This window comes from Fulvia fulva, chromosome 7 (assembly GCF_020509005.1).
Source record: "Fulvia fulva chromosome 7, complete sequence".
Taxonomy (NCBI): domain Eukaryota; kingdom Fungi; phylum Ascomycota; class Dothideomycetes; order Mycosphaerellales; family Mycosphaerellaceae; genus Fulvia; species Fulvia fulva.
Genome location: NC_063018.1, coordinates 300,937 through 327,088, shown reverse-complemented (window position 1 = coordinate 327,088; position 26,152 = coordinate 300,937). Strand labels below are relative to the sequence as shown.

General features: G+C 53.8%; 13 protein-coding genes across 13 annotated transcripts; 5 read left to right on the top strand and 8 right to left on the bottom strand.

Moving 5' to 3' along the window:
- Positions 1-182: 182 nt before the first annotated feature.
- Positions 183-2,765, bottom strand: CLAFUR5_09896 (Tyrosine-protein phosphatase non-receptor type 6; the record flags this gene model as incomplete). Its single annotated transcript, XM_047909044.1, has 1 exon — positions 183-2,765. The coding sequence occupies one exon, from the start codon at positions 2,763-2,765 to the stop codon at positions 183-185; it is 2,583 nt and encodes an 860-aa protein (XP_047764121.1).
- Positions 2,766-4,205: 1,440 nt separating this feature from the next.
- CLAFUR5_09895 (uncharacterized protein) lies at positions 4,206-4,817 on the bottom strand (the record flags this gene model as incomplete). The annotated part of the gene is made up of 1 exon (XM_047909043.1): positions 4,206-4,817. The coding sequence occupies one exon, from the start codon at positions 4,815-4,817 to the stop codon at positions 4,206-4,208; it is 612 nt and encodes a 203-aa protein (XP_047764820.1).
- A 446-nt stretch (positions 4,818-5,263) lies between these two features.
- On the bottom strand, positions 5,264-6,101 carry CLAFUR5_09894 (uncharacterized protein; the record flags this gene model as incomplete). The annotated part of the gene is made up of 3 exons (XM_047909042.1): positions 5,264-5,588; positions 5,639-5,815; positions 5,866-6,101. 3 exons carry the CDS (start codon positions 6,099-6,101, stop codon positions 5,264-5,266), a joined length of 738 nt encoding a protein of 245 aa, XP_047764819.1.
- Positions 6,102-7,546: 1,445 nt separating this feature from the next.
- On the top strand, positions 7,547-9,592 carry CLAFUR5_09893 (uncharacterized protein; the record flags this gene model as incomplete). Its single annotated transcript, XM_047909041.1, has 1 exon — positions 7,547-9,592. One exon carries the CDS (start codon positions 7,547-7,549, stop codon positions 9,590-9,592), a length of 2,046 nt encoding a protein of 681 aa, XP_047764816.1.
- A 171-nt stretch (positions 9,593-9,763) lies between these two features.
- Positions 9,764-11,053, bottom strand: CLAFUR5_09892 (putative rhamnogalacturonate lyase C; the record flags this gene model as incomplete). Its single annotated transcript, XM_047909040.1, has 1 exon — positions 9,764-11,053. The coding sequence occupies one exon, from the start codon at positions 11,051-11,053 to the stop codon at positions 9,764-9,766; it is 1,290 nt and encodes a 429-aa protein (XP_047764815.1).
- A 577-nt stretch (positions 11,054-11,630) lies between these two features.
- Positions 11,631-13,257, bottom strand: CLAFUR5_09891 (uncharacterized protein; the record flags this gene model as incomplete). The annotated part of the gene is made up of 3 exons (XM_047909039.1): positions 11,631-12,668; positions 12,738-12,964; positions 13,035-13,257. The coding sequence occupies 3 exons, from the start codon at positions 13,255-13,257 to the stop codon at positions 11,631-11,633; spliced, it is 1,488 nt and encodes a 495-aa protein (XP_047764818.1).
- Positions 13,258-15,510: 2,253 nt separating this feature from the next.
- CLAFUR5_09890 (uncharacterized protein) lies at positions 15,511-16,658 on the top strand (the record flags this gene model as incomplete). The annotated part of the gene is made up of 2 exons (XM_047909038.1): positions 15,511-16,324; positions 16,384-16,658. The coding sequence occupies 2 exons, from the start codon at positions 15,511-15,513 to the stop codon at positions 16,656-16,658; spliced, it is 1,089 nt and encodes a 362-aa protein (XP_047764817.1).
- Positions 16,659-17,040: 382 nt separating this feature from the next.
- Positions 17,041-17,745, bottom strand: CLAFUR5_20303 (uncharacterized protein; the record flags this gene model as incomplete). The annotated part of the gene is made up of 1 exon (XM_059463139.1): positions 17,041-17,745. The coding sequence occupies one exon, from the start codon at positions 17,743-17,745 to the stop codon at positions 17,041-17,043; it is 705 nt and encodes a 234-aa protein (XP_059319053.1).
- Positions 17,746-18,643: 898 nt separating this feature from the next.
- CLAFUR5_09889 (uncharacterized protein) lies at positions 18,644-19,249 on the bottom strand (the record flags this gene model as incomplete). Its single annotated transcript, XM_047909037.1, has 1 exon — positions 18,644-19,249. One exon carries the CDS (start codon positions 19,247-19,249, stop codon positions 18,644-18,646), a length of 606 nt encoding a protein of 201 aa, XP_047764287.1.
- Positions 19,250-19,652: 403 nt separating this feature from the next.
- Positions 19,653-20,237, top strand: CLAFUR5_09888 (uncharacterized protein; the record flags this gene model as incomplete). Its single annotated transcript, XM_047909036.1, has 1 exon — positions 19,653-20,237. The coding sequence occupies one exon, from the start codon at positions 19,653-19,655 to the stop codon at positions 20,235-20,237; it is 585 nt and encodes a 194-aa protein (XP_047764288.1).
- Positions 20,238-20,386: 149 nt separating this feature from the next.
- CLAFUR5_09887 (uncharacterized protein) lies at positions 20,387-21,925 on the bottom strand (the record flags this gene model as incomplete). Its single annotated transcript, XM_047909035.1, has 1 exon — positions 20,387-21,925. The coding sequence occupies one exon, from the start codon at positions 21,923-21,925 to the stop codon at positions 20,387-20,389; it is 1,539 nt and encodes a 512-aa protein (XP_047764526.1).
- A 1,738-nt stretch (positions 21,926-23,663) lies between these two features.
- Positions 23,664-24,689, top strand: CLAFUR5_09886 (uncharacterized protein; the record flags this gene model as incomplete). Its single annotated transcript, XM_047909034.1, has 1 exon — positions 23,664-24,689. One exon carries the CDS (start codon positions 23,664-23,666, stop codon positions 24,687-24,689), a length of 1,026 nt encoding a protein of 341 aa, XP_047764666.1.
- A 112-nt stretch (positions 24,690-24,801) lies between these two features.
- Positions 24,802-25,727, top strand: CLAFUR5_09885 (uncharacterized protein; the record flags this gene model as incomplete). The annotated part of the gene is made up of 2 exons (XM_047909033.1): positions 24,802-25,096; positions 25,153-25,727. The coding sequence occupies 2 exons, from the start codon at positions 24,802-24,804 to the stop codon at positions 25,725-25,727; spliced, it is 870 nt and encodes a 289-aa protein (XP_047764524.1).
- Between the last annotated feature and the right edge of the window lie 425 nt (positions 25,728-26,152).

Genomic DNA, 26,152 nt, shown 5'->3' with positions numbered 1-26,152 from the left:
GATAGCACGCTATGCATTGTACCATATATCCACAGGTCCGAGAAAAAGCTGTAATGATCTACCACACGACCACCAGGCCCTGAAAACACCAAACCCATCGATCCCAATGCACATGCTCATCCGCCAGGATGATATCCCAGAACACAACCGCAACACCAATCGCTTCATAAGAATGGCAATTCCTACCCTGACCTTTCTTTGGCTTCGAGCCTCTGCTCCACAATCCATTCCATCACACTTTCATAGCACAGCACGTACTGCCTCAAGCTCTGCACCATGCTCAATCTCTGATGTCGGAAGTCTTCGACAGTCTTCTCGACCAAGTCGTGGTCGTCTCTCAGTACCCAGTCTCCATCGAGGCTATCATCGCTCTCGCGGAAGTGCGATGCGAAGAAGTCACCACCACTCTCCTTAAAAGTTCGTGGCGGGCTCTTCTTATCGATGTCCATGGGCAATGTATCGCGCTTGTCACGGGAGATGCGTTGGCGCTTGAGCATGTCGATGACGGAATCGACAGTACAAAATGTTCCTGTCCGGCCGCATCCAGCACTGCAATGCACCAATATAGGTCTCACGCTGGTTGGTTCGGGCTCGGCGGGTTGTTTTCTCGTAGTTGTTCGTACCACTGCATCGCATTGCTCTACCAAGCCAAGTAGGTGCGCAGGATGTGCCGGAGCGCCGAAATCTGGCCAGCTCGAGTACTGAAGTTGTGTGATCTCACGCATGGGCTCGAAGGGAAACTTATCGTGACTGACTGTGAACTTCCGGACAGTCACGTATGGCTGCTCACCAGACTTATCTTCCTTGGAGTCCACCGGCGCCAGTGGCACTTGCGGGTTTTTTGACTGTGTAGAGTGGCGTTTCATTGCAGAAGGCCGCTTTTGGTGCTTGTGAATGCGCTCAGGCTCGAGCGATGCACGCTTCTCCGACAGAAAGTCAATGTGTAATGGTCCGTATCGCTTTTGGTCCCAGTAGTTGTGCGCTTTCACTTGCGCGCCTTCCTTCTCTGCAGTAAGCATGACTATAACTCGGACATCCTGTTGCCAGACAACATTCCAGAAGTCGTTGAAGGTGGCGGGTATAGGTGCTTGCGTCGAAATGTATCGCTTATTGCTCCAAGTAGCCTTGATGTGATTGGCATTGAAATAGTCGCACCCGTGACTGGGCACGTTTTGCAGTCTGACACGAGAGTGCTCGAACGGCCAGATATTGTTGTACCTGTTCTTGTTGCCCTTCTCAAGACCTGCGATCTGAACCTTTTCTTGTACGGACGGCGTCTTTGGCGTAGCACCCCAGGACACTTTCCCTGATAGAGCGTCCTCCATGCGCTTCTTCTCCCGCCTCTCGATAGCTTCGAACTTGTTGGAGACCTTCTTGCCCTGATCACGTTCGTTTGCAGCGTCTTTCAGCCAGGATGGGTATTCATTCTCGGCGGATCTGGTCTCCTTGGCCGGATGCTTAAGCGCCATTTGGCCAACGCCACCGATGAGGTCCATGTTCTGTCGGATATTTCCGAAGAAAGGGTTCGCCGGCTTGTCAGTACCTGGCATTGGGCACCCACCGACTACGGGCGCGACTTCTGGTCCATCGCCCTCAACACCAGCTGTCGAGTTCGCGTCCACACCATCCTCGATGTACTGTGGAAAGCGCTTAGCGAATTCGCTGAAGCCGCCACGGATAATGTACAAGCTGCCTTCGTAGCCTTCGGACCGGAACTTCTTGATAGTATTCAAGCATACCGTGGCGTCTTTCATCACGGCCGAGCTTGAGTCATATACGATGATATAGCTGCTGTTTTGCCAATTCTCAAACCGGCTTCGTTGCTCGTTATCCTTAAATGTATCGGCCAATTTCTGCACGTTGAAGGATGGTCGCTTCAACAATGTTGTTGGTATGCACAAGTTGAGTGCGCCGCTGATATGTGACATGGCATACTGAGTTGATACCCGAAGATCCAGAAGCAGAATATCGTCTCCTTTCGAATTGATGAGAGTCATGACATGCTGTGGCGTGGCGAACACTTGGGAGTCAGTATCTTTGGTCGCTGGCAGTGTCTCTGCTCGTGCCTTCTGCGCATTGTATGATCCATTCAGCGCACCGAGAGGTAGCTTAAATCGAGGTTGACTGTCATACTCGGCCTTGTTTTCTCTAGCCTCAGCTGAGTTCAGGTCCAGAGGAGGCGACCCTTTTCGGTTGGCCTCCGTAGTCGATCCTGGCGACAGCACGCGCTTTGGCGACCTCGAGAGCTCTGCGGTCGATGGGTCCAGTGCCGCACGATGTGATGCGGATGGTATGTCTCTGGGCTGTGTCTGTTGTTTCGGCGACTGTTGCGACTGTCCACTGCTCGACCGACCTTGTTTGGGCCTGATGCTAGGCGGACTCATCTTGAAGTTGTTCAGACGGCCTAAAGCGAACGACTTGCCCTCCGACTGCCTGCGGAAGGCCTCGAACTCGGGTCGCTGATCCAGCGGGACCACACTGGGCGACATTGCCGCTGTGGACCGTACGGTACTAGAGGGCGGACTCCAGTTGCTTTTGGCATGTTGTGGTGAGTCGCTCAGCATCGAGCTCCCGTCGACCTGGAAGCCAAAGTAGCTCGGCGACGGGGTGGACTGGCCATTCGATCGTCGTTGGGGGCTTGGTCGCCTCGGTGATAGGAAGGGTGTCATAGCGGGAGGTTGCGAGGGGGTGGTGCTCGGGCGCTGCTGGGAGCGGGACTGCTGCGAGTGATGTCGCGGCGAGGTGGCCATGGCGGTCTCGGTCATGGCGGTGAGGTGGGTCTGTATGTGGCGGCGGCGACACGAGGTATGTGTGTGGTGAGATGGATTATGTGTGTAGGACGTCGCACGCGCCTCAGGCCGCTCAGGTGCGCATGCTACCATATCGTCTATTCTGGTTGTCCATGGTCGAGGTGCGAGCGAGAATGGGCTAGGGCGTGGGTGGCTGCGGTTTGGTGGTGTGACGTCAGCGACTGGAATGTATGTGTAGGGCAACGATGGGCGGCGAGGACGACGATAGAGGGCGGTCCGGTGGTGTGTTTCTTTGTGTAGGTGAGGCTGAGAGGGTGGCAAGCTGCGCAACTCGCAGGGAATCCAGGACCGGGCGGCGTGTTGGTGAGTCGCGTGAGTGAAGGTGCACAGTGGTAGCTGATTTTCCAGGGGTCTTTCCACGCTGCTAATGACGTCTTTTGGATCGTGCTTAAAACGTGCAAGACCAAGACCGCCAATCTTCACCTCCAGCTTGTGAATCTATGCAGTTTGTTGTGTTCGAGATGGGTATACACAGGAGTGACAGGGTACACTGATGATAGGCGCAACGCAGAACACACCCTTCACGCCTGCACAGCTGCTGTTCCGCAGCACGGCAAAAGGCCACCTACGTTCACCATCTGGTCGCGGGACAGCAGTCGAGAGTCCCGAGTCTGGATGCACGCTTACCGCATGACCCTGCTTTTCGGGCTATGACGCTCTCTCTAGGCCAAAGTGTAATTCCTCGACAGTCTTTCCGAACTACCACCACACAACAAGTGGGCACCACAACAGACTCTGAGCACATCCTGCTCTCATCTTCACAAAGAAAATGCAACACTGCATTCAACCGGTTCTCGCCGCAGACGGAGGTCCTGAGCGAGCATTGTCAGTGGGCGTCATGCATGACCTAAATCTCACGTCTCGGCTCCTCTACCCTGCAGAAACCAAATGATGTGCAGCTGCCGACCACTGCCGGGAAGATTGATGAAAATTAGCGGTCTGGTACCCTGGTTCTGGTACCGTCGCTTACACTGCACATTGCTGGTCGGCTAATGCTTCGCGCCAAGTTACCGCGCGCACGTGGTGTCGTCAGGCACAGCTCTCTTGGACCCGTCCGAGAAGCAACCAGTCCCTCCGTGTATGTGCTTACTTCATCTGGCCTGGGTCTATACCGATAAGCCTGTCTCCAGCGGGATCTGCTTACAAGAGTTGGGAGAGCTCGCTTCTGGAGGTACGGCATTGGCTATAGCCGACGTGGTCGACCAGAAGAAAGACCTGATCAGCAGGACAATTCACAGAGACGTTTGACGAAAATACTGTACTTGGACCAAGGACAGCCACCATGAAGCGCTCGAAGAAGTATTGTAAAGAAATTGGCAGACTTGTGAGTCTCATTTGCCCCATCTCGGGACGACGCCGCAACATTGCCTGTCTTCACCTTTGTTGAAGTCTCCATCAAACCCCTATACTCCTCAGCGCCCTCTCCTCATCCTTCAACCCCTTCTGCACAGCCTTCAACTCCTGTTTCATCCCCTTGAAATCCTGCTTCATCCCCTTTCCCAAAGCCTTGAACTCTCTTTTCATAGCTTTCTTCTTCTCCTTTGACATGCTGCCACTCTGCTTCGCCGCCTTCAAGTCTCTAGTAACAGCTGCCAGGGTCCGAACTACAGTATCGGCTGTACATTTGGTGCAGTGATTGTCATCAGCCAGATCTGCGATTGCCTCGCTGAGCGTCAGGAGATATGTTCTGTTGATGGGATTCTGGAGGTGTTTGTCGATGGCTGGCGTTTGAGATGGGGTGTGGTTTTTGCATGGTCCTGCTGGAGACGGGCTGTGATCCTGCTTCTCAGAAACAGGAATGTCTTGAGGAGCGACGGAGCTGTAGGTTGGCAGCTCTGTTGCGATGGACATGGTATCTGAGGAGTCTTGTTCTGTCGTTATGGTATAGCGATCAAAGTCAATGTCTGAGATTGTGATTATGCTGCTGGTATCGCTGTCGTTGTCGCTGCTGTTCTGGACGTTCCCTGAAGGGTGAGCTTTCTCGTCGTTATATACACTAGACGCCATTGCTACAGCTGTTTCTTTACTGTGCTCGTTATTTGGCTGCCTTGTGGTTCATCCTCATGTCGGACTCGCGTAGGTCGAGCTGAGTGTTTCTCCGTCGGCGTTAGCAGGGATCTCGCACGAGTTCGGCCGCGCTGGCCGCGTCCTCCTTTCCAAGTTTGAGACTGTGGTTCACGAGAACAACAATTCTGCTGCCTCCATCAAACATCATCACGACCAGCCAGCATATTCAAACTATCTCATCTCGTCTCGAAACATATGATATGGTCTTGTGCTATCTATTGCGGATCGATCGATGACTCTCGTCGCCAAGGCACGACACTGAGATCATTCCATCTTTGAAGAAGTCGAAAGGATAGGAGTACGGATGTTTCAATCCTTCTAGACCAGTCTTTTGAATTGCCTTGTCTACGGGCTGCATAGCGATCATCATCTAGGTAAGCCAATATTCATGATGGAGTCACATCATACGCGACATCCAACGGCGTGAAAGCCACATTGTCTCCAATCGCAACCACCGACGCAGACGTGAAATCACGATCATACGTGAACGACGTGGCATCCGCTCCGACTTCACGAGCCCACACGAACGGAATCGAGTCTGGTCCCAGCTCAGAATCAACAAGCCATCGGACAATGGCGACGTAGCCACTGGCACCTTGCACAGCATCCCAAGACACCGTGCTGCTGTCTTCCGCGGACGAGATTTGGACGTTCTGGGGGTTGCCTGGGAGGCTGCCTTCGGTGATGTCGAAGCTGTCAGATGTCCAGTTGCTGCGACTCATGTCAGCGAAGTCCTTACAGCACAATATGAAGGATCTTACTTCTCATAGGTAAAGCCGCCTTTTAGTCTGGCGTTGACGCGGAAGGAGCTTGGTGCCGTGCCTGAACTGCAGATGTCCTGGAAGAACACGACTTGAAATGCTCGATCTTCTTCCAGGCCGTCTACAAGCCAGAGCTTGTCTCTCGCCAATGTTCCGGAAAGTCCGTTCACTTTTGTCCTGCAGACTGTCAGTTCTTCGAGCATGATTTGGCTACCGTGCGCACGTACTGGCTTCCATCGGCATATTCTGCGATGTAGTCGATGGAGTACCGGTTGTCTACTGAGAAACGCTCGTATACAAGCTGGTAGTCGCATTGAGCGCCGGCGTTCCGGATCTCGAAGCTGATCGGCTCTGGGATGAATGGGTCATCCCAGGACTCATCGAAGTTCTCGCGTGCAGACAACGTTGGTGCGGCAAGGGTCGTGCTGGCTAACGCCAAAATGGCAGTGTATGGAGGGATCATCTTGAAGTCGACGTTCTTTCAAACTAGCAGCAGGGATATGAAGATGCACCGTCTTTTATACATCAACAACGTCTTCCGAAGAACGCACGCCCAGTTCTTGTGGTACTTGCCAAGCCCGAGACCACCAGCGTAGTCTGGAGCATTTTCCACGATGGATCCTACTTCGACAAACTACTGGCACCGCACGAACTTCTCGGCGCGCAAGTTCCACAGCATCCTGCCTGATATCGCGGGCTACGTCAGCTCGTTCCTCGTGCTGCACCAAACAAGAAGACGGATTCGTTTTTAGACGATCCCCTCGGCGAGAATCAAGCACTTGGCGAGGCGAATGTAGGCAACTTCAAAGATGGCCAAGACTTCGCCGATGCAGATCTTGCTTGGATACGAAATGACGCGATCGGTCCGCGCCTGACAATCTTCCGCGCAGAAGCATTGAGGAGACTACAGTACAACTTGCTGCAGAGACCGTGCTGTGTCTAACAACCACAGTTGTTGGGAAGTCGTCTCAGCTCAGCGCCCATGTACGGCGTCTTGATACTTGGGGGGTTGTTTCGTTAGCCTCGTTTCGATGGAATACTACGATTGCGGTTGATCTATGCGCTGCTCTTACGCAACGAGGTATGGCTGTGCTAACGAAATTCCCTCCCGGCGTGTCAAGGCGCTGCAGTACTCAAATAATCGACCTCTCCGGTCGAACTACGCAGAATCGTTTCCGAGCTCACGACAGCTATGAAGGGCATCCACAGACAAACGGGAAAGGAGCGCCACATGAGATGCGGAAATGCGCGTCGGTTGGCCGCTCATCAATGGATTATTGAACTTGTCTTTCCTGCCCGAGTCAGAATATCAAGCAGTCTTTGCAGCCTTCATCGCCAGACCAAGGTTTTCGTCACGGGATAGTGGGTATTATGGTCACAGCCAGCTATCCTGCTGGCAGAGTGTGTATGTGGTGTGGTGTGCGGCTAGTAGGAGAGTAGGTGAACGATGTCAGACGCATTCCAGCTGTGCAAGGACACAGGTAGAGTTGAGGTGGTGATGTCTGTATCGTTGTTGTGCTGCTTCTTGCCGAAATCTCGAAGTCGGCCGCGCCGCCCGTGCTATCTCTTTGAAACAATGGTGCACGGCAACAGTAATTGTGCTGCCTCAGCAGCGATTATCAGCTTGACAACGAACCTTTCTCAGTAGACCATCGATATAGCATATACTGTACGGAGTACGCCGATGGAACTCCCCGAACGTAGCTGCCCCGAAACAGACTAGCGCTGAAGACCCCTGTGTCATGACGCAATCTCCACATGGCAAATCGCGCCGGCACCTGCACGTGAAAGAGGCTAAACGCTTTGTCTCGATAGGCCCAATCTTGCGTTCTGCATCGAGATGATGAAACACCCGCAAAGGCCACATCACTGCAAGTATCCACATCTAATCCCTGGGCATCTATCAACATGGCCTCTCCTCCCACTTTGACAGACTTCCTTCCTATACCGGACAACATGGATCCTGTGACGAATCCGGACAAGGAGGAGACCTCCCACTCCCTCACGCAGGAGCCGACAGAAAGCCATGCACTGGCCATGGCGGACCACGATGACAAGGGCGCCGCTCAGCTGGCTCATAGTGATGAAGTCAAGGACTTAGGCTGGCTGGATCATGTGGACGAGATCCCTAACCCTCTCATCGGAAAGATGCCAAACGATGAGCTGTGGGTGCTGGTGCGGCGATTCAACAAGCAAATGTACCATGTGAAGGAATTCCCTTACCCGCCTCCTGGCAAGCTGGACCTCAACATCGCCGATGAAGAAGAGTTTTCTCCGGACAAGCTACGAGCGAATGTCGAACGGCTGTATATGACGGTGATTATTGGTCTCATGGGGTTTGGCAAGCATATCGTGCGTCTGCGTTCTTGGAGGGAGACACAACGAACGACTTATTTCTGTGTTGGGTACTTTGTGGCTTGGCTGCTTGATCTTCTTGTGCCTGCATTACTCTGCTTGGTGATTGCCTTGATCACATACCCACGATGTCGAGAGGCCCTGTTCCCTCCAGCTCCGCTCGCCCTCGTCTCGGGCAGTACCGGTGGCGTGCAAAAGCCCAAGGCAGGAGTACTAGGATCTACTGACTCTGCCACGGGCGCACCAGAGAAGCACAAAGGTGAGGCTGTTGAAGCTGAGGCTAGCAACTTCGTCAACAGTATCACCTCTGTTGCCCTCGCCAGCGTGAGTGGCAAACATCCTCAGGGTGATCCACCTGGAGCTGAGAAGGAGAGTGAGACTGGCGACAGCGTTCCTGATCCGACAGCGATGGCTGTGAGCGCCAGTAAGGCCCGAAACTCCGCAAGCGGTGACGTGAAGCACGACAAGTCCAAGGAGCCGATGGAGACTGCGATCTGGAACAAGATGCGACCTGTCATGCATGGTCTTGCCGATGTGACTGATACGTGGGAACGATTTGGCAATGCACTGGAACCGACTCCGCCATTTCCCAAGGATGTCGTTCGACTACGCCTGGCAGCCGTCCTGGTGCCGGTCCTAGCTGGCTCGTTCTTCATCTCGTCATATATGGTCGTGAAAGGCACAACATTCGGTATCGGCTTTGGCTTCTTCGGAGACCCGCTCATCTGGCGAGGTCTTGATTGGCTCAACACCAACTTCCCTAAGTGGCAGAAATTGCTCGAGCTTCGCAACACACTTCTCAAGGGCGTGCCCACCAATGCTCAGCTCACTATTACCCTCCTGCGAATCGGCGAAGCCAATAAAGCTCCTCTCCCACCTCCACCGTACGCTGGCCTCTCACCACCCGATGACGAGCCCGTCGAGCTCACCGACGCTCACATCAAAGCAGTCGGCTCCGACTGGCCCCTCAACGCCTCACCCGAAGAAATCCAAGCAGCGATGGAACGCGACCCATCCATACCCCAGCAAACCGCCGGCGGCGACGTCGACGAAGCAGTGGAGAAGAAACACGGCAAGAAGGGCGCACGAGTCCTCGCAGCGGTAAAAGGTAGTATCAAAACCACCGTTGACGGCATCCTCGGTGCAGACCACGTCAAAGCCAAAGCCGGCAGCGAAGTCTCCAAACAACGATTGGGCGTCATCCCCAGCAAGCGCGACAACAAGCTCAGCGGTCCTGTCGACTTCAAGTGTCGATGCCATGGCAAGAGGGGACATGCGTACATCGCGACGAAAGCGACGATTCCGTGTGTGGGCTTCAGTGTTGATAAGAATATCGTCACATCCTCTGGCGATCTCGACGATGAGCTGCATCCTGTGTGGACTGTGGCGATTGCGGATATCAAGGAGTTGAAGAAGATTGGGGGCCTGGGTTGGAAGTCGAAGTTGGTGGTGGGGTGGGCTACGGGGAGGGAGGTGGCGGATGGGTTGGAGATTATTGATAAGAGGGGTAATTCGTGGATTATTACGGCGATGGTGTTGAGGGATGAGCTTTTCAATCGGCTGGTGGCGATGGGTGGGCAGAAGTGGGAGTCGTGGTAGAGGTGGGTGATATCGACAGAGAGGGATGGGAGATAGATACTCCTAGGAGACAGGCAACACAGGACTTTCGGTACTGGTATAGGGTTGGGTCAAGGTGATGTGCGATGATACAAAAATTGATGTGATGAACAAAGTCATAGCTAGCAACTTCCGGCCCTAATAGATGCTCTCCTAAAGGTACACAACCTGCGCCTCGTTCCCAATGACTCCCGTGTTACAGTAGACCATGCTCGCATTGACCATCCTCGTACTCTCCACATCCCACCCACACCAATCCCTCACAACTCCCACGATCCCACTGAAGAACAACATCCACAAATGCCACATCGCAACCACATTACTAAAAATCCCAAATGGATGCCCTGACCTCACCGCACCCTCGAAATGCTCCTCTCTCTCATCCCATCTAACGATTTCCTGCCCTCCTTTCGCTGAGCCGAATATATCACTCTTGCCGGCATGTATATGGCCGAAGACGTGCAGACCTGGCTTGACACGAGCAACTTCACGAAGCAAAAAGTCATCGCCCATCGCCGTCACTCCAGGAAGGTCTAAATGATAGCGAGGCGGCGTATGCGTTACGACAATATCGGTATCGTCAGGAATCGTATTCGTCCAGACGTCGGTCCCGCGTTGGTATTGGAACGCATGCTCTGGACCGAGAATGTCGGGCGTGTGCGGCATTCCGAAGATCTTGATCTGGCCTTTGTTGATGCCAGTGCGGTGGGAGAAGTCGAGGGTTGTGGAGGTTGATTGGAGGTAGATGAGGTCTGTCCAGTCCAGTTTGCCGTCCTGGTCTTCGAGGGGGAGGGTTGCACGACTGTTGGGGTCCAGCCAGGTGTCGTGGTTGCCGGCTATGATGATTTTGTGTGTGTGGGGGAGGGAGGAGAGCCAGTATATCTGCTCCTGGATTTCGGAGGGCGTGCCTGAGTTTGTGAGATCGCCGGCGTGGATGAGGATGTCGCCGTGGGGGATGTTGCGGGTTGTGAGGGAGTGGGTATCGGAGATGCAGACGATGGAGATGTTCTTCTTTATTGTATTGTCGAGGCGGAAGAGGGAGAAGATGAGGTCCAGAATTCTGGCGAGCAGTTTGATGGGATGAAGGAGCTGGAGCCACCAGGGCGGAATCTCATAAGGTCCTTTCGAAGGCGGGAAGAGAGAGATCATGCTGGTCGCCAGAAAGCCGAAGAGGCCGGTGAAGAGGTGGGAGGCGAATGTCCCTAGACCGAAGCTGATTGTCTGACCGGGACCATTTGCGATTCCTCGTATCTTTCTGCCATTGCCAAAGTCCAGTGTGGTGGAAGCATAGCCGCGCTGAGAGCCGCCGCGTCCGGATGCTCGCACTGGGAAAGTGCGTTCAGAAGCTTGGCTATTGCCTTTCCGCGAGTGCACCTTCCTTCTATCGATTTGGTCTGCGACTTGGTTGACGGTCACGACGACTGTGACGTTCACGTCGAACATCTTGGCGGGGATGGAGCATGCAAGGGCTGCAGGGATCAGGGATCAGGGGAGATATAGGCTTCAAGCCTCCTCATCCCGAAGCTTGTAGTAGCATTTTGCAATGCAATCACATGCGATCTATGCCTTCTATTCTTGCCATGTTGGGACGAGTAGGACGAGTGAATGTGCGAGACAGGTTACGTCAGTATTAGGTAATCATGTGTTCTGGGACCGAGGCATCATCTTTCGAGAGCGCCAGCATACTACAATTCGCCTATGCATTAATCCTTCATATCGCGTCGCGTAGTGCACATACACGGCAGGTAGTAAGAAAACAATCAAAAAACGCCAGCTCCACGCTCATCGCCATAGTCTCTTCTATGACTGAAATCGTCAATCTGCACAAAGTCTTATGCCTGGTGTGTCATGCAGCCTCGTCAATGTCCTGTGCAGTAAAGCCGAAGGCGACTTTAATATGAGCTCCAACCAGACCGGGTCGCGTCGCTTATAGTCATTGTACCAAGGGTTCGCACAGCCGTGAGGTACAGCTCCCTCTCCATGGCCGCAGTATCGGCGGTGCACACATCTCGCATATCGCTCACAGTGCGTTTGCTTCCGCTTCCTTTCTCTTTTTGAGATTGTCAAGCTGCGCATCGACCATGGCCACGAGCGAACTCACTGCTCTGACGGCCTGCTCGTGGGCAAACTTGTCCTTCTTAGCGGCTGCGTGCTCCGGGGCATTCAGGTTCGTGTTGGAAACGTCCACGTCAGCATCCCCAACCCGCTCGTCCATCTCGCTGAGATACACCCCGAATGTCTTGCGCATGTGTTCGAGATTCGACTTATCGCTCGAAGCCTGGATGTTGCACTGCGCGTCTTCGCAGTCAGTGAGAGGGGACTTCTGGGTGGTCGCGTCATCGTATGGTCGCAGGCTGTTGGTGAGAGATTCGAGGACTTTGTCAAGACCTGCAAAGCTTTGGCTTGCAGTCATTGACGTCTGGTCACCGTTGCGTACCGCTTCACGATATAAATGTTTTGCCTTGTTCTGTCGCAGCTTCAACATCTGCTTGTGGGTATCCAAACAATCAATCCAGTCTTGCACGGTGCGGTAGAATATGGATGGCTTCGAAGCACGAGCCTGGAACTTCTTATCGCTTTTAAGCAATTGTCGCAAGTGGTTGCTGTGCTCGAGCTCGTACTCGACTGCGTTGAGGTCTGTGAAGTCCAGGTCTCTAGTGACAAATTGGTCATCGGGGTCTGCGTCGGCGACGATTTTGTCTGCTAGGACCAAGAAATGTGAGTCGAGAACACGCTCAGCAGGTTCTCGAGTGGTCGAAGAGGGTAACGGAATGATGTAGTGAGGCCCAAGAGACCCATCCTGTCGTATCAAGATGGCGATGTGCTGCTTGAGGCCTGCCAGATACTGTGAATGGTTGCTTTTTGAGGAGAACGCGGGTCGCTCGCTCAATGATTGCTCGAGTTTCAAGGCAAGTGATAGCTCGGCCTTCAACGCATCAGCATCTGTGTAGGCTGAGAATGATGTCTTAAACACATCGAACGGCTTGACGAAGCTTAGGTGCTCTTCGATCTTATCCTTCGCCTTTTTGCTGCTCGTTGGCGGCACGGTCGTTGTGGGCTGTCGTATCATTAGTTCTGTGGCTCCGTTCCAGGTACGTAACTACAAGCTGCTCGTGATGCGACTTACCTCGGGCTTGCGCTTTCTCTTCTTTGACTTTCTCGTCTTGAACTTCTCGTCCTGCTGCTGGTCTCCCTCTTCACGAAGATCTGGACTCAGAGCTGTTTGCTGGCCACGCTCATCTGAGTCGGCAGCCGCTCGTGCGTTTTGCCGTCGCTCATGGCCTGTCTTGTCTTTCCAAAATCCATGCCTCTCTGGGCTGAAACGGCCTTCTTCGGTGCCACCAACTGGAAGATCTATAACACGTTAATGAGGGACTGGTCATGCAAAGATATACTGGTTTCGCATTTTGGGTGGGTTGCATACCGTCCAAGTTTCCAGCTCCACCGTCGCTTGCGCGCGCAGTGCCCTTCTTTCGTGGCGGCATGACTGCGTGTTGTCTCCGGGGAAATGTCACAGTGGTCAGGTGGGTTGCGTGTGCGTGAAATGTTTTAGCTGGAGAGAGTGAGGTGGAAGCACGTTTTAAAGACGGGGCACGTGAGTCGGGCCCACTTTCCAGGTGAATGAATGTTGCGTGCCCGCGATCCATGGCTTCGTCATCCCAGGGGACGCGATCAGAACTCGTGAGTCAATGGTCGCCATCAGTGAACGTCGAGAAGTTCACAGTTGCTCTGTTGGTGCGATCCAGTGAATGCATGTCTTCTCTCGTGTGACGTACCGCGATTCTGGCGGCACAACGCGTGTGATCCGTGCACAATGGTTTAAAAACCCCGCCACTGCCTAACCCTTCTTCTTCCACTTATTCTCATTCTTTCTTCTACACTACCATAACCACTCGCTAGCACCACCACTTCCTTCTTCAGCGCAAGGCCGGACGCGTATTGATCGAGTGCGGTACGCAGGACCGTCCAAGGTTCCCGTCCTGTGTTGGATCCAGCAGAAGGCAACCAGAGAGTGCGAATCGAGTCTCGACTGCTTGCGTAGCTCTACCCGACTGCGCACACCTGGGTCTTGACAGCATGACCACTCTCGCCGACTGCGGTCCTGGACGCCTATACAGCGCCCCCCCCCCCCCCGAAAGACCGCGTTTGCGTAACTCTACCCGATTGCGCAAGGCCGATCGGGGCCCTGTACATGGTTAACCTGGTGCAAAGATGCGATCTTCTTGAGTCTTTTTCTTATCCCCTCTACTACCAACCTACATTTACTGCATCCAGGAACACCAAATCTTGCACACTTCGCACCACCAACCCTCCATCGGCGCTGACTCGTACGCGTAACGGATTGGTTGTGGTACGGCGGGCCGTGGGCGAGGTTTCGCCTGTCGTTGGATCCAGCAAAAATCGAATAAGAGTAGGATGAGTGCCCTGGCTGCTTGCTGTATTTCTGTCAGATTGCAGCACATCCGGGCCTCGAGCATCTCTGAACACTCCCGATCGCTGCCCTGGAAGCTGCTACGCTTATCATCTTATCCGCGTTTGTGCTTTCTACCCATTCGCGCAAGGTTATTTGGTGACTAGTAGCGGTTAACCCGGTGCGGAGTATGCCTTCCTACCTCTTTTCCCATCCCTCATCCCTCCACCCCACCCCACCACCGGCAGCAACACAGCGCAGAGAAGTACCGCCCATTCCACTGACATTGGGTGTGCGGGCTGCCCTTATAGCCCGCGGATGCTGACGCCTTACCTAGGCCATCAGTGTCTTGGCTAATAGCTGAGGCCTGGAGGCTGCAAAGAGTACTTTAGGAGTATTACCGTGTCACGTCACCTCACGATCAAGCTTGCCGAAGTCCACGACCTTTCTCTTGTACCGCTCTCATACTGACACACACGGGCCGACTTTTGATTTGGACTTGCAGTTTCTTTGCTGTTGGCCCAGGCGCGGACGAAGCGTAAACAGGATCGGCGGAGGATGAGATCGGTCGTGCGAGGCTCGTCCTGGCGGTTGGGTGTGCGTGTAGCATCACATGTACGAGCGTGATGGATCAGCGACAAACAAACCGACCATGGCTCATGTGTTCGCACTTCACTCAGCGAGCAGTCAGCGTCGATATCGACATCAAGGTGAAGTCGGGGTCAACATTCACAATCCTGGTCGCGCTAAGCGTGGCGGACAAATTACAAGGTTCTCGGCGGTGCGGCAGTAGCTTCCGCACGAGCCGCCACGCGTCAACAACGACTTCACCGTTCCTTTGCATCTTCGTCTTCGCTTCCATGCTGTACCCTCCACACAACATGCCGTTGTTGAGACTGTTGCACACATGCTTGTAGATAGTGCTACATGGACTGCTCAGACTGAGGCTTGGCTCTGCTCAACGATTGGCTATCCATACGAAGTCCGCAGAGCCTCAAGCAACCGGCCGCTAGGATGCAACCGCGCGGTTGATGCCTCGCTATGTGTTTGCATTCTCCACGAAAATGGAGCGGGATATGTATGGACAGCAGCAAGGGTCGCATAGAGCTCAGCTGTCACGAAGCTGCGCTTGTATGGACCGCCGCGACATCGTTCGCTCGGATAAGCCAGCATGAGATCTACTCTGCACGCCAACAAAGACGTCCTGCATTCGCGGCTTGGCATGATTCCACAACGCAGGTGGACTGTAGAACATGTGGACTCTTGGACCCGATTTTAGCAGGAGGCCTCACATGCGAGACATGCAAGTGTCGCGAGTCTGCAGGGGTCATATCGATAAGTCACCGTGCCTGCCCCGCCATCGCTCAAATAGCTTTGCCCAAGCTGATCCTTCGTACAAACAAACAAACCTCACTCATCATCAATCACTCCCTCCCCAGACACTAGTTTCCAGACCCTCGAACACTTCTCCATCTTACCAGCAGCAAAGATGTCGTTCTTCAAGAAACTGACCAAGGAGTTCGAGGAAAAGTTCAACGTCGGTGATGACAAGAAGTCCGAGTCGAAGCCAGCGGACAGCAGTCACGAAGGCACTCGTGGCCAATCCGACTCATACTACGGCGGCAGTGCTCCTCCAAGCCAGCCTCAGTACGGCGGACACGATTCGTACGGACAGCAGCAGCAACAGTACGGCCAACCTCAGTACGGCGGCCAGCAGCAGCAATATGGTGGCCACCAACAGCAGTACGGCGGCCCACCACAGAACCAGAGCTACGGCGGCGACCACTCTTCGTACGGCCAGCAACCCCATTACGACCAATCCCAGCAGTACGGCCAACCTCAACACGGCGGCCCACAGGGCTCGCCTCCTCAACCACAACGCTGGATCAAGCAGTTCGACCAGCAAAGCCAGCGCGAATACTACGTAGAGACCACTGGCCGCGCTGAGTGGAACCCACCTTCCGACTTCCACGCCAGCTCTGGCGGTGACCGCGGCTTCGGAACAGCTGCTGGCGTGGCCGGTCTTGGCGCGGCAGGTGCAGCTGCCTACGGTGCCAGCCACATGGGTGGCGGCGGAGGTCACGGTCAGGATGCAGGTGGCTTCCACAGCCAGTACGGAGGTGCCATGCCCGCTCAAGGCTACAACGATCCTCAGCATCAGCAGAATGCTCAGAACTACTACGGCGACATTGACAAGAAGGAGAAGGACAAGAAGAAGGAGAAGGACAATGACACTCGCAACATGCTGCTAGCTGGTGCTGGTGGTCTGGCCGTGGGTGGTCTTGTTGGTGCTGCCATTGCTCGTGAGCCATGCCGCTTCTTGATATCTATCGCCACCATCGCAGTACTAACCACTTCACAGACGACTCGGACAGCGATGACGGACACCACGCCGCCCCTGCAGGTGGCAACCCCAACTTCGTCTCCCCACCAGCTGATCCAGCATACGCTTACGGCACACCTGCCGCTCCACCAGCACATGACAGCGACGCCGAGTCACTCCACGAGGCCCAGCAGGACTACAACGAGGCCGTCGAGGCAGCCGCTGACTCCGATGCCAGCAGTAGCGAGCTTGAGGATCTGCAGGAGGCACGCGAGGAGCTCGAAGAAGAGCGTGAGGACTACTACGAGGACTAACGGGGATGGACCATGTCCGCTGACCTGTGCCCTCGACGACGTGCTTGTCCTGCTTGTGACGAAGTCGGTGCATCCACTACAGATTTGCAAATGCATATCCTATGGACATTCTAAGCGATTGCGTTCAACTAGATCAATGGCGTAATGCTAACATGGACACTGGAACAAGAGTCTGTCGTTCTTGTGACCTAAGTTCACCTTGTCTGTTCTCCACATCTCGCTGGTGCTTCTTTCCCGCATGGTCCATTTCGAGTGGGATACTTCTACCGATACATCACCTCTAGCCCAGCCTCAACTCTGAAAACCATCTTCATGACCAGAACGTAGTTTCACTCCAGCCCCCTCAAGTTCGACCGGATTGTGGGTCGAGTGAGCGCCAACTTTAATCCCAGTATTCATATGGGATACTTTGCATCGATCCTTCCTTCGCCAAACGAACCCAGTCACTTCCCTCGTCAATGAAATCTTGGCGGTGATTCTGATAGTTCCTCAACGTGATCTTGAGCGCCGTCGCATATCTCGATCTTAGCAGCAAACGTCCTCCAGCCAGCTCGACAGCGACAGCGTGTAGAATCCCCAGAGTCAATGGTACGTCGAAAGGGACTACATCGTGACGTCCACCAGGCCTATAGCCGCCCGAAAGATGCTCAACACCCATCCCAAACGAGAGAACATCCGAGCAGAAGATTGGCGGTTGGGTTAGGAACATGTTTCGCCAGGATCCTGCACCCCAGGAAAGGAGATGAGAAGGGTTGATGGTTAGGACCATCTCCTTGAGCTGGTCGGCGTGTCTGGTCTGGAGACTGATCGCGGGGTGGATCTGCAGGATTGCTTTGCTAGGTTGCCTGGTTCTGTCTTGAGTGTAGTGGAGATGATACCCTGCGGTGATGTTACCAGCGCTGCTGTGAAGCTCGACATATCCCTTCGGAGGTGCCGGCGAGGTGGAGAAAGCCGTGCTGAGGTATGGAGATCTCGAGATGATGCGCTTGCTGACGTTCTCCCATAGCTTGTCGATGCGCTGTACGGCGACGATGTCTTTGGGTGGTAGTTGGAGCGTGATCATCTCCGCCAACTCGACGATTGCCATTGCTTTGCTTGCTGCCGTCGTGACGTTTTGCTCTGTTTCGAGAGGCATCTGTTGCTTATTTGCCTTGGTTTGGCTCACGCTGCAGTCACTTTCTGTGGAGGCGCCAGTTACAGAACTTGAGATGGTGCTTTGCATGGTCTGTATCAGGTCAGCGACAGTTACAATGGCTTGAGAAAAGGCGTAGTACGCTGTGTAGCCTGGTGGCGCGGTTTTTCGACGAGTTGATATTGAAGTTGATGACGAGTGTGAAGAGGTGCTTTGCTTGCAGAAATACATTGAAGATGACTCGCGCCTTAGAGCATGTGAATAACAGACCACTCTGCACGGACTGCATTTCACTTGCGCCTCACTTGCATAAAAGTCAATCGCATGAGCTCGAAACTTCCTTGTACTTCGCTAGCGGCTTTCTCACAATTTCTCCCGCGCTCTCGAGCACCTGAATCGTGGGCCTCAAGTGTGTGCCACCCTCCACGCGACGTTCCCTAGTTAGCAGTAACAAATAACATGACGCCAGCCTCTCTGTGTAGCACCCATCATCCTTTCCAAGACTGAGCCTAGATCTTCGTTCTGTCTTACTTCTTCAACATGTACCAGAAAAAGATGGCCGGAACCTCCATACACTTCCCTAGCATCTCGCTGAGCCGTTCTCGCGCTCTCGTGTACTCGAGTCGTGATGTCGTGTGTACCCCTAGCTGAGGCTAACAGGGCTTTATTGCGCGAAGGATTGAGTTGTATCACTGCGCTATGAAGTGACCCTTCGATTGTCCGCCATGCCAAAAGTAGTTATCGTAATCGAAGGATCGATTGCTCATCAAAAAGTCGTTCGCAGTTCAGCCTAAAAAATGAAAGTCTACTCTCTACCTGCGATCGGATGTAAAAGCGCTCTTCGTCTCCAACTTCATGTGTCCGTATCACCATCATACATACAGCAGACGTCGAACCAGCTGCGCTGCACTTTCTTGACCATTCGCGCCGTGGCAGAACCCAGATCGGCGTCGCAGCTCACGGCAAGTGTGTTCTCCAGGACCATAGTATCTTCACACGATAGATCTGCAGATATCGTTGAGCCACCTGGATCGCCGATTTTGATCTTCCGCCAATTGCCGCCTCCCATGCACTCAAAGCGGTCCGCGCGAGGAGGTGTCGTCTCATCTGGCAACTCGCGCTGCATCTGGGCCACCCACGCACATTGTAGCTCGAAGTTGAAGTACCGAGGAACCCCCGACGTTTCGTTGCCATGATGCAAAGAGATTCTGAATGGGTGGGTGACTTTTCTGATGCGAGGCTCTTGTAAGAGTTGTGCGACCTTTTCGCGATCGACTGATGGTTCCAGGCACATCCGCCGCCTCAAGGACTTCGTGTTCTGAATCAAATCCTGGAACGTGCTGTTGACCGATTGTAGTGTGAAGAGTTTGAACGGTTCCACGTTGAGAAGGATGTTTTCGAGCAGTTCAGGAATAGCGCAGACTTGAGCTGCCGCGCGTGGTTCGGTCTTCGATGTCATCTGCGCGCAGTGCTGTTAGCCTTTGTGTGCCACTCATCTCTACCGTTGTCGCTTACCTTGCTGCGGATCTGAAGATCGTGGTGGTGGAAGTGGCGCGCGTGGCGATTTTGACTCTCGTAATCAGGCTCTGGTCTGTAGATGTGGATTCTTTTGTGAGGAAGGAACGTGCAAGTGGAGCAAGAACGACGTCGCGATCTGAAACGCGGCATGTGACGCCAAGTTCGGCAAAAGCCGCACGCCGTTTGCTTGATCCAAGCTCCAAGCTCAAGCTCGATCCCACCTCAGCTTTCGTCTACAAACGCTACCAGCTCACTCAACGGCTTCTTTTCGAGTCCATACACCTCAACACCGTTTGTTCTGGTCACACGCCCAGCTTAAGATCACCAATACTGACACAGCCAAGATGGCGGCGGCCAGAGTCTTCGCGATCCCGGAACTTCTCGAGAACATCCTCTTGAGCTGCGAACCGTACCGCTTGTTCATGATACGCCGCGTCAACACCGCCTTCTCTGCCTTGATCGGACGCTCGCTACACATTCGCCGCTTGATGTGCCTCGAGCATGGCTATGGAAATCCTTACCAGCTTTCCGGCCGCATTCACCGCTGTCTACACCATCATGCTACAGTGTACCCATTTCGCATCGATTGGATCACCCGCATTGGCTCTGCGCTCGACCTTGAGTTCGAGCTTCGGCGCGACTTCATCGAAGCACACAAGGAAGATCAAGTCGTCGCGTTACTCAACGATCCAACATACTTGGCAGGCTTGGGATCTTGGACCAGTGTCCGAGTCGGCTTTCCTGGTCAGAAATTCAGGTTCTTCATCTCTTGTCAAGGTTTGTTGATAGCCAGCACCGCAACGATGTTGCCTGGCGACCCTACTTTTGGCCATGTCGTCGAGCAAGGATTCAAGATCGTGCAGAGGAAATGGAACGACATCGCGTTCTGCCATAAGCATGATAAGTACAGAGGCAAATGGCTTTCGTGACGCTCCATTTGCGTCAACCACAGCGGAGGAGCGGAATATGATGTGCTGTACTTCAGAGGCGGGAAAGTGCACAAGAACATCAGCAAAGTCGCAGACATGTTGGGTTCACTCTACACTTACTTTCTACAAACCTGCCCTCGCCTCCTCTGTCAAACAGCCCGCTCCGCAGCCATCAACCACAACGGCTGAGGTCCCGCCCAACCTTGCTCAGCACAAAGCTCAACAGCCACAGGCGGGGTCACCACAACAGGCTTACCCGACGCAACCTGCTTCACAACTGCGACAGGCTGCTCAACCGCTTCAGCCCAGCCGATCAACGCCACAGGCTGATCGACCTCAACAGCCTCCGTCAGGTCAGTAGCAGACACATCAGAATCAATAGAACCTCTCAAAGGCACGTGTCTCACCTTCTCGCTATCTTCATCACTCGTGATCGTAACAAGAGGTCTACTGCCAGCAGCGACCTCATCCATAACAATATCCCACAGCGCATCTTTCGGAAACTCCCCTTCCTGAATCTCGTCAATCTCGCATGGTGTAGACTCACAATTACCGTACCAAATCCCCGCCGTGGGTACCGTCAACGGACCTAGACTCTCGGGGTCAACGAAGTGCTCCCAGTAGGCTCGCGAGAACAGGTTCTGTAGAAACATCAGCGGGACTCGATGTGTCTTATCGACCTTCGGCAGCTGGCGGCGTGAAGCTAGCAGGAGACCGGCTCGCTGGTAGCTGTGCTGATACGTACCCGATGGCCACTCGTCGAGCGTGAGGGGAATCGTGGAGGTTGTGTTGGCGAAGTCAGTACAGGCTCGGCTGCATTTGTTTGTGTAGTTTTTGTGGGACATGCAGGAATTCACACCAAGGATGCCGTCGAAGATAGCATTCTCGAGCGCAAAGCCACCCTCAGAAAGCTCACAATCACCATCGAAAGGCTCGCCGATGGACTTGATCGAGCCTTGAACAGCAATGTTGAGGGCGTGACCGAGTTCGTGGACGAGGAGCTTCGCTAGGGTGAAGCGTATGTGAAGGACCTTCTCGATATCGCGTTGACTGTACTCGCGATGGGGGTCCTGCTGAGCGTTAAGGGAGTTCAGCTTCTTGTAGATAAAACCTGCTATGCGGATGCGGACGTTGGAACCCCCTGGAAAGACTCGAGCCTGCTCAGTAGTCAGTGGGCCCGGAAGGGTCTGGGTCATACCGTTCATGCCGTCAGGAAGCGAGTCGTCGAAGTGGAAGGTCACCAGCTTCGACAGATTGTCCAGAATCTGTCGTGCTCTGGCTTTGGTGTAAACGCTATTCTGGACATGTTTACTGCGTGGGTATTGGGCGAACAATGGCTTCTTACCTTCCGCTCGGAGTCTGTAGATGTCCGGCAGAGTGACTCTGGTCCTAGTGTCATCCTCGTGGATGTGGAAGACGTTGCCTTCGACCATCGTGCAGATATAGCGAGCAGCTCCGCCACTCAGCAGTAACTGACTGGCAAGTCTGAGAGAGTCTGCTATGGCATCGTACCCAGTAGCGTACTGCTTGTCTGCAGTGAAGTGTTCCTGGCTGAAGATTGGGAGGATCTCGGTTTGCAGCGATGCCGGAAGAGAAAGCTCAGCTTCCTGGTACCTGAAGAAGTCAGAGCAGCAGAAGCGGTTACAGTAAGCGTGCTGCGCTGAGTCAATGTAGTCATTAGACGCCATGTTGTATCGTTTACCAGAAACGTTCGTAGATAGAATCGTCAGTCGTAGATGCTTACCGGAAGCAAGTCGTGATCTCGTGGCAAGAGAAACGGAACGATGAGCAATGCTGGCCTGCAGCTTGGGAAAGACAATTGGTAATGGTAGCGCGCAGCGTCAAGATTGTCTGTAGAAAGTAGTATCGAGGGGAACGACGCAGCAGTGTTGGTGATGACCATGCCATTGTCGCAGCCACCACAAAGCGGCTATTCCTGGACAAAGGAGCATGACTAGAGTGGTATAGCCGCAGCATTGTATTGTATCGCTGACAAAGCGAGGATGGACAGAACTGCTTTGCAGGCACGAAGGTCCTGTGAACAGCATGAAACGCTTACTGTATCCAGAGATGCCGCAGAAGAGCTTCATTCCAGCAATGATGGTGTCGAGTCGTTCTTGCCCAACAAAATTTCTTGGGCTCTTGGGGTTGTCCGTATCAGTCCTTCGCCACCTCTTCTCTTGAGCCATAAGCCTTAGCATTGATGTTGTTGTGGACATGGAAAGGATTCGCATCGTAGATCACCATATCCTTCTAGGCCTTTTGCTATCCCATGGCCTCAGTCTAAAAGCACAGAGCCTGATACCAACATTGTTCGTTCACAGGCACTGCCTTGAGACGGAGGGTCGGCATACATCTTGTTGGATTCGTGGTTCGTCAGAGGTCATGTCGTCCCTGCTGTCTCGGCGTGCATCGCACAAGCATCGTTGGGGTCAGTCGTATGGGCGGTTAGGGTGTTCTGTAAATCTCCCACAGCAGTACTGGCAACATCGATATCTCACATCATTGACGTGTTGCTGGTGGTGTCGAGGCTGTAGAAAGGATCGGGCAGATCGCTCGAGTCGCAGCCAAGCCATGAGTCAGCCACGAGCCATCTTTCGTGTTGCCTTCGCGTTCAACTTCTCCTCCTTCAACCATTGCACCATTGCCAATGTCTCCTGATACCCTGCCCATCAAGCGAACGACGATGACACTCCATCAGGTTCTCCTCGCCACTTCCTGCAGATGGCCCATGCGAGCAAGACAGAGAAGCCGCTCGCCAGGATGACCACCACGATGACAGCCCCATTGCTCATGGCCAGCGAGCCCTTCAATGTCGACTAGTCCTAGAAGATCCGATTCTTCTACGGTCCTGCTGCGCACCTGGATGCTGATCAAAATGACGTTTTCTGTCTGAGTTTCTTGCCCGCATATGGCTGAACACTTCCCAACGACCTGGTTGGCAGAAAATCACAATGAAAGGAGGATTTATATGCCCTTTGTCCGATGTTTCGTGTCAAGCTGCCTGTGCAACGAAGACTTTCCGCGAGCAGTTGCCTTACAAAGAATTGGCAATACCAACCGAACGGCTACCACACACATTCCTCGCTACCGACTGCGTGCTACTGGAACAGGTTTCGCGACAGATCTGTGTTGCCCAGAAGCGTCCCTATCTACAGCCGAGCATATCCTCACTGGGTCACCCATGCGACAAGAGTCTTTGGCGGCGTCGCCGTGGACCATCCAGACCATCAGCATCCACCTTTTGCAACAATGACTGCCCGGCGCATATACTATGAGTAGGTGTTTGCCGTATCCCGTTCGGCCCGTATCTTCTTACTCTTCGGACTCGACACCGCTTCGTTGTACATATCACAATTGACTTGCAGCTTCCCGAAAGAGAAGGATCTAGACTCGAGTTGTGCACCAACAAGAAACTCTCACAACATGACCACTCCAGCCATCAAACAGTTGCACTGGACGCAACGAATTACGCTTGTCCGACACAATCTTCATGCAGCTAGTCGCAGCGGTGACTTTGGCTTCTTCAAATCGTTGCAGGCAGCTGGCCTGTTGGAAGGCACGAACCACTTTGCAACACTCTCAGCGACCTTGGGCGACGAGGCAGATGCACTCCTGGCTGCTTTGGACAACCTCAACGGTGCTTTGTCGTTCATGCACCAGGATGCCTTCCAAGTTGTTCACGACAACTTGAAGAACTCGATGCGGGACGATGATAAGCAGGCAGACCGGTCGAAGCTCTATGTCGATATCAGCATGCAGAAGAGTAAAGCAGAAATGGCCATTGACAAGCTTTCGAACTCCGCCATTGCCTTGATCAACCAGACTCCGATTCATGCACAGGAGCAGGCAGCAAATGTCTACATCACTGGCTTAACCATCATTGCAGACTGTGTTGAGGTAGTTACCAAGCAGTTCGAGACACTGGACCAGAAAATCGACGACTTCATTCGACTCGAGGACAGCTTCAACACTATCAAGGCATCAGTCCTGGCTGCAAACGCTGGCTTGAAAGGCATCTTCTACATGCTGGATACGCACGACCAGAACAACGAGGACAAGGCACCACGCAACCTCAGCATTTCGAGTGCTGGCAGCAATCTCTTCCGCAGAATGTCAACCGCTTTCCAGTCGACGCCAGCCACTGACAGTCGCAGCTCCAGCGTCGCAAGCGCAGGCGCTACCAGAGCTCCAGTCGGTGGCTCTATGCCAGTCTACCGCACGCCCAACTACGTACGAAACAGTGTCAGTGCTGGCTGCCCGACTAGCATGCCCTCGAACGTGAACTTCGACGCCTTCAACAAGAACAGCTTCATGGGTCACAAGCTGTCCATGATTCCGCCAACGCCTGCCACTGAAGATGAAGGCATGGACCCGTTCGACACCATTGGCGTGCCTCCAGTGCCAGAGATCACCGCCGAGCAGCGCCAAATGAGCCAAGCGGTAATGTGACTGCTGCGAAGGACTGCGATGAGATTTCCTAAGCTGCGTGGTGTGGCTTACAGACTGTATATACGTGTACAAAGACGACGGAGTGGTGACTACTTGTATATAATGAGCACATATGTTGTACATAGTGAATGAACATAATGTAGTTGCGACTGCCGAAAGTGGTGGCGACTTCCCTCGTATCTCAAACGCCGAGCTTCAGACCTCACTTCGTCAACAATATTCTCTCATCGCCACTCGTAAACAGACACATCATCGCCGCAGCATGGCACCAAGCATATCGAAGCGCGAAAACATCCGCTGGCTTCCCGAAAAACCCAGCGAACCAACGACCACGATCGTCGTGACATCTCCCGAAAACCGCTTCGTGGATATCCGCATGCTCAACGCAGTCCCAGATGTCGCACCAGGTATTCTCATACATCCTCCCAACAGCTGTCAATACTCCTGACTAACACTACCTCAGGCGTCCAGTCCTTCACCGCCCTCGACTGGGCCTTCGCCGGCACATCCTCCTCCACCATCATCCCACCAAGATCCACGGACGAAAGCCCCACCATGCACTCAACCTGGACGCACTGGATCGACTCAAGATATACAAACGTGGAGAACGTGACAGATGAAGGCGACATGTTCCCGCTCACCGACAACCGCACTCTCGAGAAAGGCAGCATGCTCAATCCTGACACGGGCAAGGTCACCGAGTACGAGGAAGTCTGGAACGACGAGAAAGTTGAGTCGCAACGGGAGGATGGCAAGGTTGATGTTGTTGTGTTGGTGCTTGATGGGTATGAGGGGAAGGCGACGGGGATGGTGGTTAGGGTTGGGCAGTGGTGTCAGGGGGTTATGAGGGTTGGGGATAACCATGTGGTGGTTGAGAGGTGGGGGTGGGAGGCGAAGATGGGGTGGAGGAGGGAGGTGAGGTTGGGGGATATGTGGATGCCGACTGGGGTGGCGATGGAGGCGAAGGATTTGGTGATGGGTGGCAAGGTGGTGCTTGGGGATTATGAGTGGAGGGTTGTGGAGTTGAGTGCGGCGTGAGAGCTGGTCTGACTCAAGGAAGGAGCAGATCGTTCTTGGAGTGCCATGATGGGCAGCTGCTAGCAGTCCTGGACCTTCACCTCTGACAGAAGGACAGTGGAGAGGCCTCGCCATTTCCAACACAATCAGTGACCAACTACAAAAGCCACTGGGCAATGACGACAGTACCGTTGTGCTCACTGTGACAGCAGCCATCTCAACTCCCTAGAGCATCGAGTCGAGCAAGCTGCCCAGAGCCACTCCGAGAAGCGTTCTCATACCAGAGCGCTACCGGACGATGCCTCTGTGCTCGGTCGTAACGTACTCAGTGTCCTCTTTCAAGCTCGCCAAGTACCTGATAGCAGACATGGTGCGCTTGGGCCTTGCCATCACAATCTCGGCCGACAATACGTGCTGTTCACAAGCTCTCAAGATCTGTGCCAGAG